Source organism: Vulpes vulpes, chromosome 12 (assembly GCF_048418805.1).
Source record: "Vulpes vulpes isolate BD-2025 chromosome 12, VulVul3, whole genome shotgun sequence".
In the NCBI taxonomy this organism is placed as follows: domain Eukaryota; kingdom Metazoa; phylum Chordata; class Mammalia; order Carnivora; family Canidae; genus Vulpes; species Vulpes vulpes.
In genome coordinates, this window is record NC_132791.1 from 148,171,469 (window position 1) to 148,186,659 (window position 15,191).

General features: G+C 53.1%; 1 protein-coding gene across 1 annotated transcript; it reads right to left on the minus strand.

The window, feature by feature from the left end:
* Nucleotides 1–8,312: 8,312 nt before the first annotated feature.
* Nucleotides 8,313–10,379, minus strand: FOXD3 (forkhead box D3). Its single transcript, XM_025989556.2, has one exon. The coding sequence runs from the start codon at nt 9,940–9,942 to the stop codon at nt 8,494–8,496; it is 1,449 nt and encodes a 482-aa protein (XP_025845341.2). The 5' UTR covers nt 9,943–10,379; the 3' UTR covers nt 8,313–8,493.
* Nucleotides 10,380–15,191: the final 4,812 nt, after the last annotated feature.

A 15,191-nucleotide genomic window follows, 5' to 3' on the forward strand; every position in this document is an offset into this window, starting at 1 on the left:
CATCCCAAGAGCGTGTTATCTTGATTCCAATATGAGGGCAATAGTCAAATAATCTGGGATTTTCCTTTTTTCTTCTTTGTATTAAATAGCAAAATCCATATGAATATTTTTCAGAGAAGATATCTAGTTTCATATGGTGAAGGTCGGGATGACTGACAGGTAAGAGATAACTGTTATGCCAATGGTCATAGCAATGAAAGACAAATTAAATGATCTGTTTAACTATTTAAAGATTTTTTTTTTTTTTTTGGTTTGGTTGGTTAAAACAACATGAGATTCTAACAACCATCTCACAAAACTTTTACTGCCAGTATTTTCTGAACCCAATCCTAGGAGGGGTGACGGTAACTAGGACTTTCCAAGTGAATCTCAGAACAAGGCTCCTGGACAGTCCTAGAACATGTATACTGAATATAGAACCCTAATGCTTTCTCAAAGCTTTATTTAGCTTTTGCTCAGTTTTCCCCACAAACAATAGTTTTCATGGAAAAGCCAAACCACAGTAAATGTTGTTTCTACATAAAGAAACCCAACAGTTGATAATATGAACAACTTATATGGTCATCTTTAATAATAAAATCTAAGCAAATGACTCTCAAATCCTCTATATTTTACTAAATAAACAAAGCAGTTCTATAAAAGAGAGACAGTGTAGCAAATAAAGATGCCCCCAGAAGTGATGAATGTTTGGAGAAGTTTGATTCCTCTTCCACTGGAAGAAATGAAGCAGAATCTTGCTGAAAACTCAAGTGCTCTAGAGGAGGTTCCCATTAGGTTAGAGGTGGAACTGTCTGATGACATTTCATGTAAGAGAAGGCAGAGAAGGGGCAGCCCCAATGGCCCAGCGGTTTGGCGCCACCTTCAGCGCGGGGTATGATCCTGGAGACCCAGGATTGAGTCCCACGTCAGGCTCCCTGCATGGAGCCTGCTTCTCTCTCTGCCTGTGTGTCTCTGCCTCTCTCTCTGTGTCTGTCTTGAATGAATAAATAAAATCTTAAAAAGAGAGAGAGAGAGAGAAGACAGAAAAAACATTCCAGAAAATCAAATTATATTATGAAGCTGACATGTCTTATACCTTTTAGATCTCTAATAAATAGTTTTAAAATTCCTTCATTTAAAATATTAATATAGGGCAGCCCTGGTGGCACAGAGGTTTAGCGCAGCCTGCAGACCGGGGCGTGATCCTGGGGACCCGGGATCGAGTCCCATGGTGGGCTCTCTGCGTGGAGCCTGCTTCTCCCTCTGCCTGTGTCTCTGCCTCTCTCTCTCTATATGTCTCTCATGCATAAATAAATAAAATCTTTTAAAAAATAAAAATAAAATATTAATAAGGTTTTGGGCAGCCCACGTAGCTCAATGGTTTAGCTCTGCCTTCAGTCCAGGGTGTGACCCTGGAGACCTGGAATGGAGTCCCATGTCGGGTTCCCTGCATGGAGCCTGCTTCTCCCTCTGCCTGTGTCTCTGCCTCTGTCTCTGTGTCTCTCACGAATAAATAAATAAAATCTTTAAAAAAAAAAAAAGATAACATGGTTTGGGACACCTGGGTGGCTCAGTGGTTGGGCATCTGCCTTCGGCTCAGGGCGTGATCCCAGTCCAGGGTTTGAGTCCTGCATAGGGATCCCTGCGAGGAGCCTGCTTCTCCCTCCGTCTCTGCCTCTCTCTCTCTCTCTCTCTCTCTCTGTGTGTGTGTGTGTGTGTCTCATGAATAAAAAAAAATTAACATGGTGTTTATAAAAGCATTATCATAAAGAAGGGGACTGAAGAAAAGGAATGGGAAGAAAATAGTCCCCCACACTCTTGAGAAAGACCTGTTTTGATCAATTAACAGCTTTCCTCATCCTCATACCCACGGTCCTCGCTTGCCATTTGCTAGGCAAAACATTTTAGCTGTCCCTTTTGTGCTAGGCAATGTCAGGCAGTAAGAAACTCACAGGGTATCTACGACAACGGTTCATTGGTTGGCCAAGTGGGCTCCAACGAGATGCAACAAACCAGGGCTGCGAGGTTCTGTAAGGCTTCCTGGAGGAGGCGCTGCCTCCCCCCCCAGGTGGAGCTTGAGGGCAAAGAGAACATTTAGGGTTTGGATTTGCTCTGGCGCTGACCCCAAAGCTCTCTGCGATACCAGGCACACGCCCCTTGCAGAATAGGGTAACGGGCAAAATGTGTGGTTGATCTTTAGGAGAAAACGGAGTCTCGCTTACCATGTGTCGAGAGGAGAGAGTTGCAAGGGATGGAGGGAGGAAAAGAAGCAAAGCTCCCCTCTTCAATAAGGGGCGCACGGCAGCCCCTGTTGCCAGATCCCGGGAAGGGACGTTGCAAACGCCAAGTCGGCTCCAGAGGGAGCGGCCAGAGGAGACCTTGCCGCGCACTGGCGGCCGCGCGAGCAGGCCCGAGGTGGAGACCCTCGGGTCGTCCGCCACCCAGGCCGGGTCTCCGGAGTCCTCGCGACCCTCCTTTTGCGACTCGCCAGGGCTGTGGCCTCACTAGAACGTAGTGAACTTGCTCTGGGTTTCCCAGAGATCGCAGGCTGCGGTCCCAGGCCGCCCGAGTCCCCCCGGCGGGTACACATCGCGCGTCGCGAGCCTCCCGGAGCGCCGGCCAGTGGGGCGCCGCGGGAGAGGGCCGGGAGGACAGTCCCCACCACGCCCCTCGCTGCCCCCGGCCCGCGGCGGGCATCTTTCCCGGAGGGGTTTTCTCCCTAATTAATTCAAATTCTCTTCTTCCCTCCCTTCAGACAGGGGGAGCTGGAGTCCCGCAGGCCGAGTCCTCGCGGCTGGCGCAAAGGTGGACCCACAGAGGGAGGGGCTTGGGGGGCCCTGGGGACCGGCTGCAGACACCGGAGCGCGGTGGACGCGCGGCTGACTGCGGGGCGAGGGGAGTTGCGGGCCTGGGGTTCCCGCCTCCTTTCTTCCCTTCCCAAATCACGCGCCAAAAAGAACCTCGAGCCGTCGGTCTCCGCAGAACCGACCAGGGCTGGGCTAGCGGTGCACCGGCGGGTTGGGGCGGAGCGGGCTTCAGGTCCTCGGAGACGCCCCAAGGCTCTAGGTCTTGGGTCTTCCCCAAGCTGAGTCCCGCCCCGCCCAGCGCTTCCCTGGGTTGGTCTTTTTTCTTTTCTCTACTCTTCCCAACCTGACTTGCCCCCATGGTTCGCTTTTTCCTTTCCTCAAATGAACATCCTTCCCTGGTACGTGGAGAACACCCCCCCCCCCCCCCCCCCCGACCCGAGTATTTCCATAGCTTACACTTGGCTGCTGAGTGACCTTGGGGAAGTCCCAGAACCTTCCGGGGCTATGTGAATAGAGGGGAGGGTGTTCTGTAGGACTGTTTTTCTGAAGATGACTCCGAAATGCAGCCCCGAGGGACTAGGGAATGAAGGTGTTCCATCCTCCTCCCCACCTTGCCACTGATTGGAAGAAGCTGTGTGCGTAAACACAACATCATCTGGAAAAGAAGGGCTTCGGTATGGGTTTTATATTAAAATAGGGAAGGGGATTAATGTAATCCTTATTTTGAGAAATTCTGTTGTAAGACACCCCCTCAAGAAGTAAAAAATAAATAAATAAATAAGATGACAATGCTTTCTTCATGGATGATTTTGCAACATTTCTTTTCAAATTTTGTTCTATGCACCCGCCCTCCTTGGCTGGTCTTGCTTCTGGGGAGCAAAGAATGGCCTGTACATTCCTAAGAGGGCAAGGGGAGGAGATGGTAATGGTTAAGAGAGAAGTTGGCTCTGGGTATAACTCTGCCAACTGTTAGAGGGAGGCAAAGAGAGGGTGGTCTTTTATGTGACTTTAGGATCTGGTTACCTTTAATTCACCCCCCGAAGCCCATGTTTTACACTAATGGGCATCTGTCAGCGAAGGGCTCCTGTTTCCCCACTTGCCTCAGATGGTGCAGGCAAAGGGGCAAATAGCAAAGTGGACCATTCAGCCAGAAAAAAAATATGCCAGGCCTCTGGAGCTGGCCTGAGGATTTCTCCTCAGGCCCAAACCATAGTGGAAGAACTTAAGACCAGGAGGAGGTCCACCTTTTAAAAGCCCCTTCTGACCAGCCTCTTTTGCTCCATCCTTCCAGGCAGCAGGGGACTGGAATAGGTTCTTTGACCCCTCTTAGAAAAAACCATTTTTCACACCTAAAATCGAGTTTTTCAAAACCAAACAGTGTTAGTGCTTGGAATAGAGTTGTTTTCTCTGTCCAGAAGCCATTAGAAATACCAAGCAAACTCCTTACATCCCCTTTAGCTCTTTACAATTTATAAAACATTTTTCACTGACACCAACTCACCTAATCCTGTAAGCCCAAGCATCAGATGGACTCCTCATTCTCTCTCTCTTTTTAAAATTTTATTTATTTATTCATGAGAGACACAGAGAGAGAGAGAGAGAGAGAGAGAGAGGCAGACACAGGCAGAGGGAGAAGCAGGCTCCATCCAGGGAGCCTGACGTGGGACTCGATCCTGATCACGCCCTGGGCTGCAGGAGGCACTAAACCACTGAGCCACCTTGAGCCACCCGGGCTGCCCACTCCTCATTCTCATTGTAGAGGTAAAGAAATGAAGAGACTCAAAGAAACCAAGCAGCTTGTCCAAAGTCAGTCACAAAATGCCTAATCCCTGATTGAAACCCACCTCTGCAAGGTCTCTGTCATTCCATCGCTTCCTATCATCCCTTCCCATGAAATAGGTACCCAATCCCTCATGACTGGGCTTGGGCACCCTAAGAATGCTCTTCCAACACCCATCCCTTCCACCCCTCCCAGTGAGGAGAACATTGACTAATTCATGCTGCAGTTTGCCACAATCATAGTGGAGTCCAATGGACACATGACTTTGGAATTGGCTTTCAGATCACATTCTCTTCCAGACAGTTCTTCAAGGAACCCACGTTAACCACCCCCCCCCATCAGCCTTTCATGTTCTCCTCACTGACAAGACTCTTCCAATAAACCATATAAAATAAATAACCTCAAATATAATTCTTAATTGCTACCAAGTCGATGTTTCCTCATCACTAAACTTTATTGCTTCCCAATCTTTAAGACAAACTTCCCTCGGGACTCTGTCCCTTTCAGGAGACAGGCCGAGGAAAGCTGCTTCTCCAAGATTCTACCTGCATGTCCCAGACCCAGAGGATGAACAAGGGTGCCAGGTTGTTCAGAGGCTGCAAGACCAGGGGAGGCCTCGGAGGGTTGGAGCTGGATGCTAGGAGACAAAATGGGTAAGTTTTCCATCTGCTCGTCGCCCCCTACAGGCAACATCCGCCATCGCAGCGAGAGCCCATCACAGTCCGTGCAAGGGTCTTGCTCTAGTCTAGGTTCCTATTTCCCTGGACCTCCGGATTCACCCATTCCCCGAGGAACTGCATGCAGGGACCCCATTCGGGGACTCGGTCCCGGAGAAGTTCTAAGGACTACAGGCCTCGGGACTGGATTGACTTTCTAGAAATGAGTGCTGGAGGAGGTGGAAACCAGTTTAAATTCGTGTGTAGCCGAAAGCTAAAAATCTCTCTCCCATAAAAATCAACCAGCTTCCTTTTTTTTTTTTATTACAAATAAATCTGCCTAAGTGGAATAAAAAGCAGATATCAGTCTTGTTGCCTTTAAATCTCAATGTAAAAAAGGGATTTCAGTGTCTTTCATCGCTGATGCCCGCGTTCATATCAAGGGAGTTTCAACCCTCCCCCCCACCCCCACCACCAAATGCTTGCGTTCATTGTATATATTTGCATTTTCCCTTCTGCTCTACACCTTCGTGGTTTAAAAAGCTTAAACCAAAAAGAGCTTTTCAAAGGGGTACAGTCAGGTCTATCGTCCAGACATCTGCCAGCACTTTAAACAGCCGCTGTCCAGTTTGGGGTCTGCATCTGGGAGTCTCCTATTCTCCAGGAAATAAAGGAAGGGGACCATGTCCAGGCTCTAGTTCAAGGTTGAGAAGCGGCTAGAAGGAAAGTTGCCGGCAGATTCCTCCTCTACTCCCTGCCGCCTAATGCATCTCTGGAAAAAGCCCTGCGGATCTCAAGCGGCGGCTTGTGGCCGAGTGTCAAGCTGCGAGCTCAGGCTCGGCCGGTATTGCTGCTATGCGTGGAAATATGAGCGAGTAATTTTATAAGTAACAAAGGATCAGGGATGGAATGAGGCCTCTGTTATCCAATGTCATTTAGAAGCCTTGGATCAGCAGCTTCTTGAGGCTAAAAGTGAATTCAAGAAGCCCTGCCTTTCCCTTTTCCCAGGGGTGTCAGCTAAAATTAGAAATAACCTCTATGTGTTTGCAATCATGTACCATTTGCTGTTTGTGTAAAAACCGATTAGCCAGACACAACTGTGAAACAACTTGTTACTTTTATAGCTGCAACACACAAACAAATTTAGATCCGTTTAGTTTTCCTTGTAAAAGGAGATTAGAAGGGACCCGCCCGGAGACTGTGTGGTCCATAATCTCTTCTCCGTGAAGGTTACTGTTGCTCCCGTTCGGCCGCGGTTGATTATCAGGTTCTTGTTTATCAAGTTAAACTATCTCACCCCCGGCAGCCTGTTTTATTTTAGGACCCTGATCCAAGAGGAATGTTTACTCAGGACACAATAATGTTTACTGTTTACCAGGAAAACAGATTCGGTATTTTCGAAGACGTGTCTTTCAAAGCGACTCCCTAGCTCACGCCGACAGCAGAGAAATAAGGCTCGGATCCGAAGCCGGAAGGCATCTCCAAGACAAGAGCCGAGGCTGACGCCATCGGCTGGGACTAGCCGTGTTTTGCAAGCAGGACGCGCGTAGGGCCGAGCTGACAGCACTGCTAGCCGGTCCAGTTTTGGAAAGCGATTTCGCATAAGTAATTTAACAGCTAAATTAATTACAAAATAATTAGAATTGATGCCGTTTGAGGATAAGTTGGTGGTGATGGGAAACGGCCTTCTTCTAGATGTTTCATTTCTACATTAATACTTTTTAGGTTGCAACAGCCGATCTACGAGGACATCTCCCCATTCCTGCCCTATGATCTCTCACTTCCCACTAACCTAGACTATGGTTTACTCTATTAAAAAAAGTTTTAAAAAGAGGGGAATAAAGGGGGGGACGGGGGATGTGCACCTGTTTTTTAAGACTGTTAAGGCCACTATTCCTTGGCCTTTCGAAACCCTGCGGGTTGGAGAAGAGGCATTTATAGGAATCCTTCAGGAATCAAAATTATGTTGTAGATTTATTGCCATAGGAAAGGGGTATCTTATTTTCAAAGTATTGTGATAGAATAAGAACTGTCTTATTGATCAGGTTAATATAGGTAATACAGTTACACTGCAAAAATTAAACTGCCGTCACATACATTTAAAAAAAAGTTTATTTGCCACTTCCACTTAATGAAAATTAATAAATTTTTGAAATTAAGATTTGAATGCTAAAATGGGGCATGTTTGTAATTTACATTCCTTAGAAAGGGTAATTGAAATGACCAAGAACTCATTATGAAAGACAAAAGTCTGGTATTTAAAAAAAAAAAAATCAAAAGATCATTCTGTTCTGTTGTTCACACTTAGGTTGGATTTTTAAAAAATGGCAGCTTATTTTATCTAAAGAAATACCTGATCATTCAGACTTAATGGATTGGTATGAATGAGATCATCACCCACATTCCAATTTTATGTGAAATCTAAAAGAAAAACGTTAATATGATATAAACTAGGCATTCTTTCCTTTCTCCAATTAAATTTTTCATACATTCAAATTATGCATAGCTAAGTTTGAAAGGGTCGTTACTTGAAACTCCTCAAATTTCTGGTAAAGATAAAAATACAAATACAATATTAAAATATTGTCGTTTACCTCAGACATCTAAATAAAACACTAGGGAGAACATTTTAAAAATTTATTTACAAAGTTGTGTACAACACGATGGAATAACATTTAGAATACCATATATATTCATTCATATATAAACAGACTTTTATAATAGAATGACACTTTTCGCCTTTTGAAAATTTTTTATATTTAAAATCTCCCAACGTCTCTATACATTTTTTTTTCTCACATAAAACTGCGGAGAGTGAACCTTCAAAAAAAATGAAAGTTCAGAGCTCTAAATCTACTGAATTTTTTTTTCTTAAAAAAATAAGAACCCCAAAAGGAAAGTCAATAATTTTTATACAAATATGTACAAAGAATTTCCCTCCCAGCCCCACGGTACTGAGGGCAGGAGCCGTCGGGGTACATTTTTTGGAAAATTCAGTTTTCGGTTTTACCTGTACGGAAAGCTATTCCCGGCGGGCGGGCGGGCGGGCGGGCGGCGAGAGTTGGCTCCGCCAGCCTAGGTGTGCGCGAAGGGGTGGAGGCCGCCGAAGGTCGGTGTTGAGGGGTCGGGGGGGGCGGGGGGAGGAAATGGAGGAGAGGCAGAGTCCGGGATTGGGCAGGGGGGCCGGGCCCGGGGCGGGGCGCGCAGACCAGGAGTGCAGCGGCCGCCGCGGGCCGCCGTCCGGCCCGCGGCCCCAGCCTTCGGCGCGTCCCTATTGAGCCGGCCACTTTGCTTGCGCGGCGGCGGCGGCGGCGGCGGCGGCCGAGGCTGCGGGCTGCAGGAACTGTCCAGAGAGCGGCACGCTCAGGATGGGCGCGATGGTGGCCGTCGTCCGGCTCAGCGACAGCGGCTGGTGCGTGGCCATGAGCGCCGCGGACTGCACGGTCCCGGGCGGCCGTAGGAAGGACTGCGCCGCGCTGCCGCCCCCGCCGCCCCCAGTGCCCCCAGTTACCCCGGCGCCCCCGGCGCCCGCTGCCGAGCCCCCGGGCGCCGCGGGGCCCCCGCCGATGATGTTTTCGATGCTGAACGACGGCCGGGCGCTCGGCTCGGACTTGATCAGCGACGCCGTGGTGCCCGCAGCGCCCGCCGTGCCCGCGGCGGCCGCGGCGGCGCCCAGGCTATTCAGCTGCAGCTGCAGGCCCGGGCCGAGCTGCGAGCCGAAGGCGGCCGCTTTGCGGCCCAGCTCGCCCGAGGGCAGCAGCGGCACGGCGGGCGGCAGCACGGGGGCCACCGGCGGCAACGCGTACGGGTACTGGAGCGCCGCCGCCGCCGCCGCGGCCGCCGCGGCCGCCGGGTGAGAGTAGGCGCCGGCCGCGGCCGCGGGGTGCAGGCCGTAGGGGCGGCCGTAGGGCCCCGCGGCGCCCGCAGCCGCCGCCAGGCTGTAAGCGCCGAAGCTCTGCATCATGAGCGCCGTCTGCTCGCGCAGGTGCTCCTGCTGGTGGCGCTTGAAGCGTTTCCGGCGCCGCAGGAAGCTGCCGTTGTCGAACATGTCCTCGGACTGCGGGTCCAGGGTCCAGTAGTTGCCCTTGCCCGGGTTGCCCGGCTCGCGGGGGATCTTGACGAAGCAGTCGTTGAGCGAGAGGTTGTGGCGGATGCTGTTCTGCCAGGCGGGGAACTTCTCCCGGTAGTAGGGGAAGCGGTTGCTAATGAACTCGCAGATGCCGCTCAGGGTCAGCTTCTTCTGCGGGCTCTGCAGGATAGCCATAGTGATGAGCGCGATGTAGGAGTAGGGCGGCTTCACCAGGCTGTTCTTGGGCTTGCTGGGGGCCAGGCCGCCCGCCGCGCCGCCGCCCGAGCCCGGCCCGCCGCCGCCGCTCCCGCCGCCCTCCTCGCCGCCCACGCCGCCCTTGCAGCCGTCCGCTTCGGGAGCGCCCGCCTCGCCCCCTGGCCCAGCCCCGGCTCCAGTCGCCTCTTTGGGCAGCGCCAGGGGCTGCTGGTGCGGCGGCTGGGGCTGCCCGTGGAGGGGTGCCGCCGGCGTCACCTCGTCCGCCTCGTCCAGGCGCAGCTCCGCCGGCCCCACGGGGCTGTCGCAGCCCGCGTCGCTGTCTTTCTCCTCCAGCCCGTCGTCGCCCTCGCCCACCACATCGATGTCCACGTCCTCGGCCGTCAGCACCGTCTGGCCGGACATGTCGCTGGCGCTGCCGCCGCCGGAGAGGGTCATCCCTCCTCGGGGTTGGTGGCGGCGGCGGGCGATGGGAGTCGTCAGGGGCTGCCGCCGAGCTCCGGGGAAGGGGGTCTGGGGTGCTCCCGAGAGATGGGAGGCTGGGAGAGGGGAGGGGGGCGTGGGTGGCTCGGGGCCCTCCCGGCTGGGCTCACACTCGGCAGCCCGGCATCGCGCGGCGCGGGCGCTGGCGTCCGCCCCCCGCGGCCGCGCTCCTCAAACTCCGGCCGTCCCTGGCGCTCGGTACTAGGCGCTCGATGCCGCTCCCGGCCGCGGCGGCTGCTCCGCGCCGCGCCCCCCGCCCCCTCACTTCGCCCGCCTTCCTCGGCCTCTGGCCGGGGCGCCGAGAGCAACAGCGGTGCGGACGGGCGCGGGACGCCGGGCGCCGAGCAGCTCGGGAGGGCGCGGGCAGGGGCGAGGGGGGGCAGGGGGTGTCAGGGACGCCGAGCCCCCGTAGTCGAAAGTCCCGTTTTAAGGACTGGCCTGATAGATTACTTTCTACTTAAAGATCCAGCGGGAGGCGGGGCCACGTGACCGCGCGTGACGTCAGGGCCGCGGCGGAGCCGGCCAAACTCAAGTTGGTTCGGGGAATTGTCAACAAAGGGACGAGGGACGCGCAACTCGGCGCCGCACGGAGCGCCGGCATCCCGCGGGCCCGCCCTGGGCCCCCAGCCTAGCTGGAGCCCACGGGTGTGAGTGCCGGAGGGTGGGCGTGAGCGAGTGAGGGCGTGGGCTCGGGAGCGCCCGCGGGACCCGGCAGCTCTCGCCGCTCTGCCCTCCCTGCCCCCTCTCCCTTCCCCCTCCCCCTTTGCCTGCACTCCTTAGGCTGGGACTGGGCAACATAGAGTGAGATTCCCATCCCCCCTCCCCCCCTTTTAAAGAAAACTTAGTAGTCTCTGTTTTGTTTTGGGGGTTTGATTCTTTTTAGCTCTCCAATAAGGGCGGCGCACCCGGCTCCGTCTTGCTGATTAGGCTTCAGAACCTCCCCCCACTCCCGCCTCAGAGCTTTTTCTGCGGAGACACCTACTGAGGGGACAAGTTCCCTGTCCCCCAAAGCCAAAGCACCCGGGTCCTGCCTTCGCTTTCCCCGCTCGATGTGGGCGTGTTATTTATATATATATGTATATATCCCTCCCCCGCGCGGCCACAGCAGCATCAGCTGGGGTTCCCGAAGGTCAGAAAATAGTTATTGATTAATCTATTAGAATAGTTGCGGAGAGAAATAAAAACGACGTAAAATAACAGGGAACCTATAAATAAGAGGCCGTAACTAGCTGCTGGGAGTTGTTAAACGACTTAGCATGTGAAAAAGTCGGAAATGAGGCGCTGGGGAAGGAACCGGGACTCAGCGGCCTGGGTAAGTCGAGTGGAGCGGAGAAGAGGCTTCCCGGCCTCTGCGTTAGACGCCGCGCTCCGGCTGGGGCCGCAGAACCGCGCCGGGAGCTGGTGGTGGTCCTTCCCCGGCCGCGGGGCCCAGCCTCTGGGGAGCGCGGGGCGGCCTCGGGTACGCGGGTGGGCTAGGCTCTCCGTTGCTGTTAACTAACGTGGATTCTCTTCTCCTGCGGCTTAGGTAAATCCTCCAAGGCTTAACTTCAGCGAAACCAGTCGCAGAGCGGATGGAGGAGGCGAGGACGCGGCTAGTTCACACCGTTTCCTTGGCAAGGAAAATCACTGGCGGTAGGAAAGGCTACGGGGATTTAACTGGGATTGGGGGTGGGGGGGGGGGATCGCAGACAGACCGTGGGTGCGTGACACCGCCCGTGCGCTTGGACCTCGCACCTCGGAGTAGTGTTGGTGACCGGGTAAGTCCGCGATGCGCCACCTCTCTGCTCCTGAAGTTTTAGGCCGCCTCGTAGCGACCTGCAAGCGCCTGCCGAGTGTTGGCGGGCCCCTTGAACCCAAGCCCTGTCTGTCCGCTGAGTCCTGGGAGGAGAATACCGGCCTCACCAGAAGAAGGAGAACACGGAGAGAGGTCCGAGAGGAAATATTGGTGAAGTATTTACAGGAGACGCTGGGAAACCGGTTTAATTCTTGCTGGACAGGTGGTGTTTCTGATTCCCTCAATCTGTGTCTCTCTCACCTACGATCCCATCAGTCCTTGGCCTACACATACCCTCGCCCCAAATCCGTAAAGTTACTTGATTATAGGCAGTGAGACGCACAGATTGACTTTCATCTCCATTAGATAATTTCCTGGTTATAACACTAGCCCATTGGATCTCCATTTTGCAGAAAGTTCCTGGTTTGTGTGGAGGATGGGGGTGGGTGGGGAGGGGAGGAGGGAGGCGGCAGGGTATCTCTATCCATCCTGAGATACCTGCGAAACTCCAAAGTTTTTTTCTTTGTATCTAAATGATCCCCGGTTTACCTGACCCTAAAATGCATCTCTGAGTTGATCTCCGAAGCTGCACCTTTTTTGTGGCCCCGCAGGTCCGAAAACCGTTTGCAATGCCATCTAGACAGCCCTCCGCGAAACCAACCCTGAGCGGCGCTGGCAGCCCACCCCTGCACCCGGCTGCAGAGGTGGGGGCTGCAACTCTCCGAGCAACCCAATAATTACAAAAGGAAGGTCGAAGGACAAAAAAAAAAAAGAAAGAAAGAAATTTAAAATTCAGAAATTACTTTCTCCCCAGCTTCGGTTGTCCAGCTCCAGTGGGCGGCCCGGGGCCGCGAGCCCCATCGCTGCGGAAGAGGCTGGACCCGCGTGGCCGCGAGCCCTATGTGTGTGCGCGTGTGTGTGTGTACGTGTGTGTACGTGGGCGCGCGCGGGAGTGTAGCGACTCCAGGGGCTGCCCTCCGCAGTCTTTTTAAAGTAGCCTCCAAATGAGCCTAATTTTGATTCTGCTGCCCGCCAGGGCTGGCTCTCAGGACTCCCTCGGCGCTGCTGGTCGCTGCCTCGCCCTCCCTCGGCCAAGACCTGGCCTGATCCGTCCCCATCCCCGTGTCTCAGTGGAACCCCCCTGGGGGAAGGGGTGCGGAGTGAACAACTCCCAGCCGCCAGTTCCATTTGTTGCGCTTTTTTCATTCGACACAATAAAAGTCAAATTAATTGATTCATACCATTAATTACGGCGCGTAGCGTGAAAAGCAACGCTTCCCCTCGGTTAGAGATCTATTGTGCTAATCTCTTGTTCAATCAGTGTTACCATCTGATGCCGGGTCTGGCCCTTACAGAAACTTTTCGACTCGATTAGCTAAATGATGAGACGTGCAGGACCTACTGGCTGCGGCCCCGACGTCCGTCGCCGGCGCCGGCCCAACCGCTTAATATCGATTTCCAGCGGAGGCAGCGATTTTTTCCCGCGACCACTCTCCACCGGGGGACCTGCCCGCGTCCTCCTCCTTCCGGGCGGCCGGTAGGACCAGCGCAACCTCCCGGGGCCGGAAGGAGGCCAAGCGCCGGCCCAGGTGGGAGGCCGGAAGGTTCCCGCGGCTCCCGCGGCGGGATGCCGCCGGGGCGGAAGGGCCGGGACTGCTAGCGGGGCCGGGACCTGCCCGAGGCGCACTGGAGTCTGGGCCAAGTAAATCCTGTTTGCCCCGTAATTGCAGTTTGAAGCGAAGAGCCCACAAATCGTCAGATACCTCCAAACTTTAGAACAGAGCGAGACTGAAGGAAGATGCGAGACGGCTACAAAGAAAAAGTGACACATTTGGGGGGGGGGGGAGGAGGGGAGAAAAATGTGATAGGGGAACAAATATTAGGAGGGGGAGAGAAATGTGGGTAAATATATTCTAAGTCGCAGAGGGCTTACTGGGGAAGATAGAAGCAGAACGAGTACACAATATTATTGTGAGTGAGGGTAACTACTTGGGGTCACAACAAGCAAACTTCCCAGGAGGGATTTAAAGAAGATGGCATCCAGCTGTCTCACCTGTTCAAATGTTTGAAACGTTTCAGCCCAAGGAGAAGGGAATGAGTCTCCCTCTTTCTCCCGAGGCCGGCACAGTCCATGGTACCTGGACAGAAGCCGCGGAGGACGCGGTGGTGGTGGTGGTGGTGGTGGTGGTGGTGGAGGTGGTGGTGGTGGTGGTGGAGGTGGTGGTGGTGGTGGTGGTGGTGGAGGGGACCGAGTTTCTAGCAATAGGTAACAAGGAAAGTGGAGTCCCGGATCGATAAGAAGGAAATTGAGACGTCTTGGGGGAGGGGAGATTTAGTGTGTTGTGGGGGTGGGGTGGGGGTGAGATGGGATGGGGGAGAAGGGGATGGAACAATTTATGACGGAGAAGACGAAGTTAATTACAGCTCAATTTGGATTCCTAAGTGGTCAACATGGGAGGAGGGGCACGGTCAGAGCGTGTGGGAGGCAGGAATAGCCCACCTACCCCCTTGCCAGGCCCAAGAGAACCCAAGTGCCTTCTTAATCCTCCTTTGCGTCGGAGTATGTGCCAATGGCTTGGATAAATCGTTGGTCCGAAATGAGACAGAATCATGCCCGTGCGCGGGTGCACTTTTCTTATAATCCGGGGAGACAGGGCCAGGTTCTGCGCAGTGAGGGGAGCATCCTCCACCGAGAGCAGCCTCCCTCTCTCTCTTGCAGAGGAAACCAAACGTAGATGGAGCCCATTTGGAAAATACCCCCTCCTTTCTCTTCCCCTCTAGTCCCCCCCCCCCCCCCAAGAACCAAAGTCAGCTCCTTCTCGACAATCTTCGAGATTTGTTAAACTATTATCAGCCTGTACCTGGAAGGCCACCACCGAGCAAGATGGGACAGGCTGAGATGATACCCAGGTCCCCAACCCACCCAGATTATTTCTATTTCCAAGTGGGTGGGATTTTTAAGCTCACTTCCCACCAGCCACAATTGTGTATGTCTCCAGATCTCTTCGGGGTGAGAAAGAATGGGGTGGGGTGGGGGGGGGGGAGGCTAATTTAACGTTCTGGTTTGGATTTTCATCTTAAAACTTCATTTATTTTCAAGGTGTCCGCCACTCCGGGCCCATGCCAAGAAGTGCGTATAAATGGCGAAAGACCAAAGGGAGAGGAGAAGGAGAGAGAGAGAGAGAGAGGATGGTTTCGAATTTATTTATATTGGAAATGTATAAACATCCATTCTGTAAAAGGCAACACGTTTAATTAACGATGAGAGAGCAGTTAGGGGCAGAAAGCTAGTAAAATTGTGTGATAAATTTATGGCATTGTTAGCGTGCTTTTAATTATGGCTATTATGTTAATTATTTCACATTAGCATGGAGTTATCAGCAGCATGTCAGATTTAATCAAAACGAGCCTTTCTCTCGAAAATTGTTCT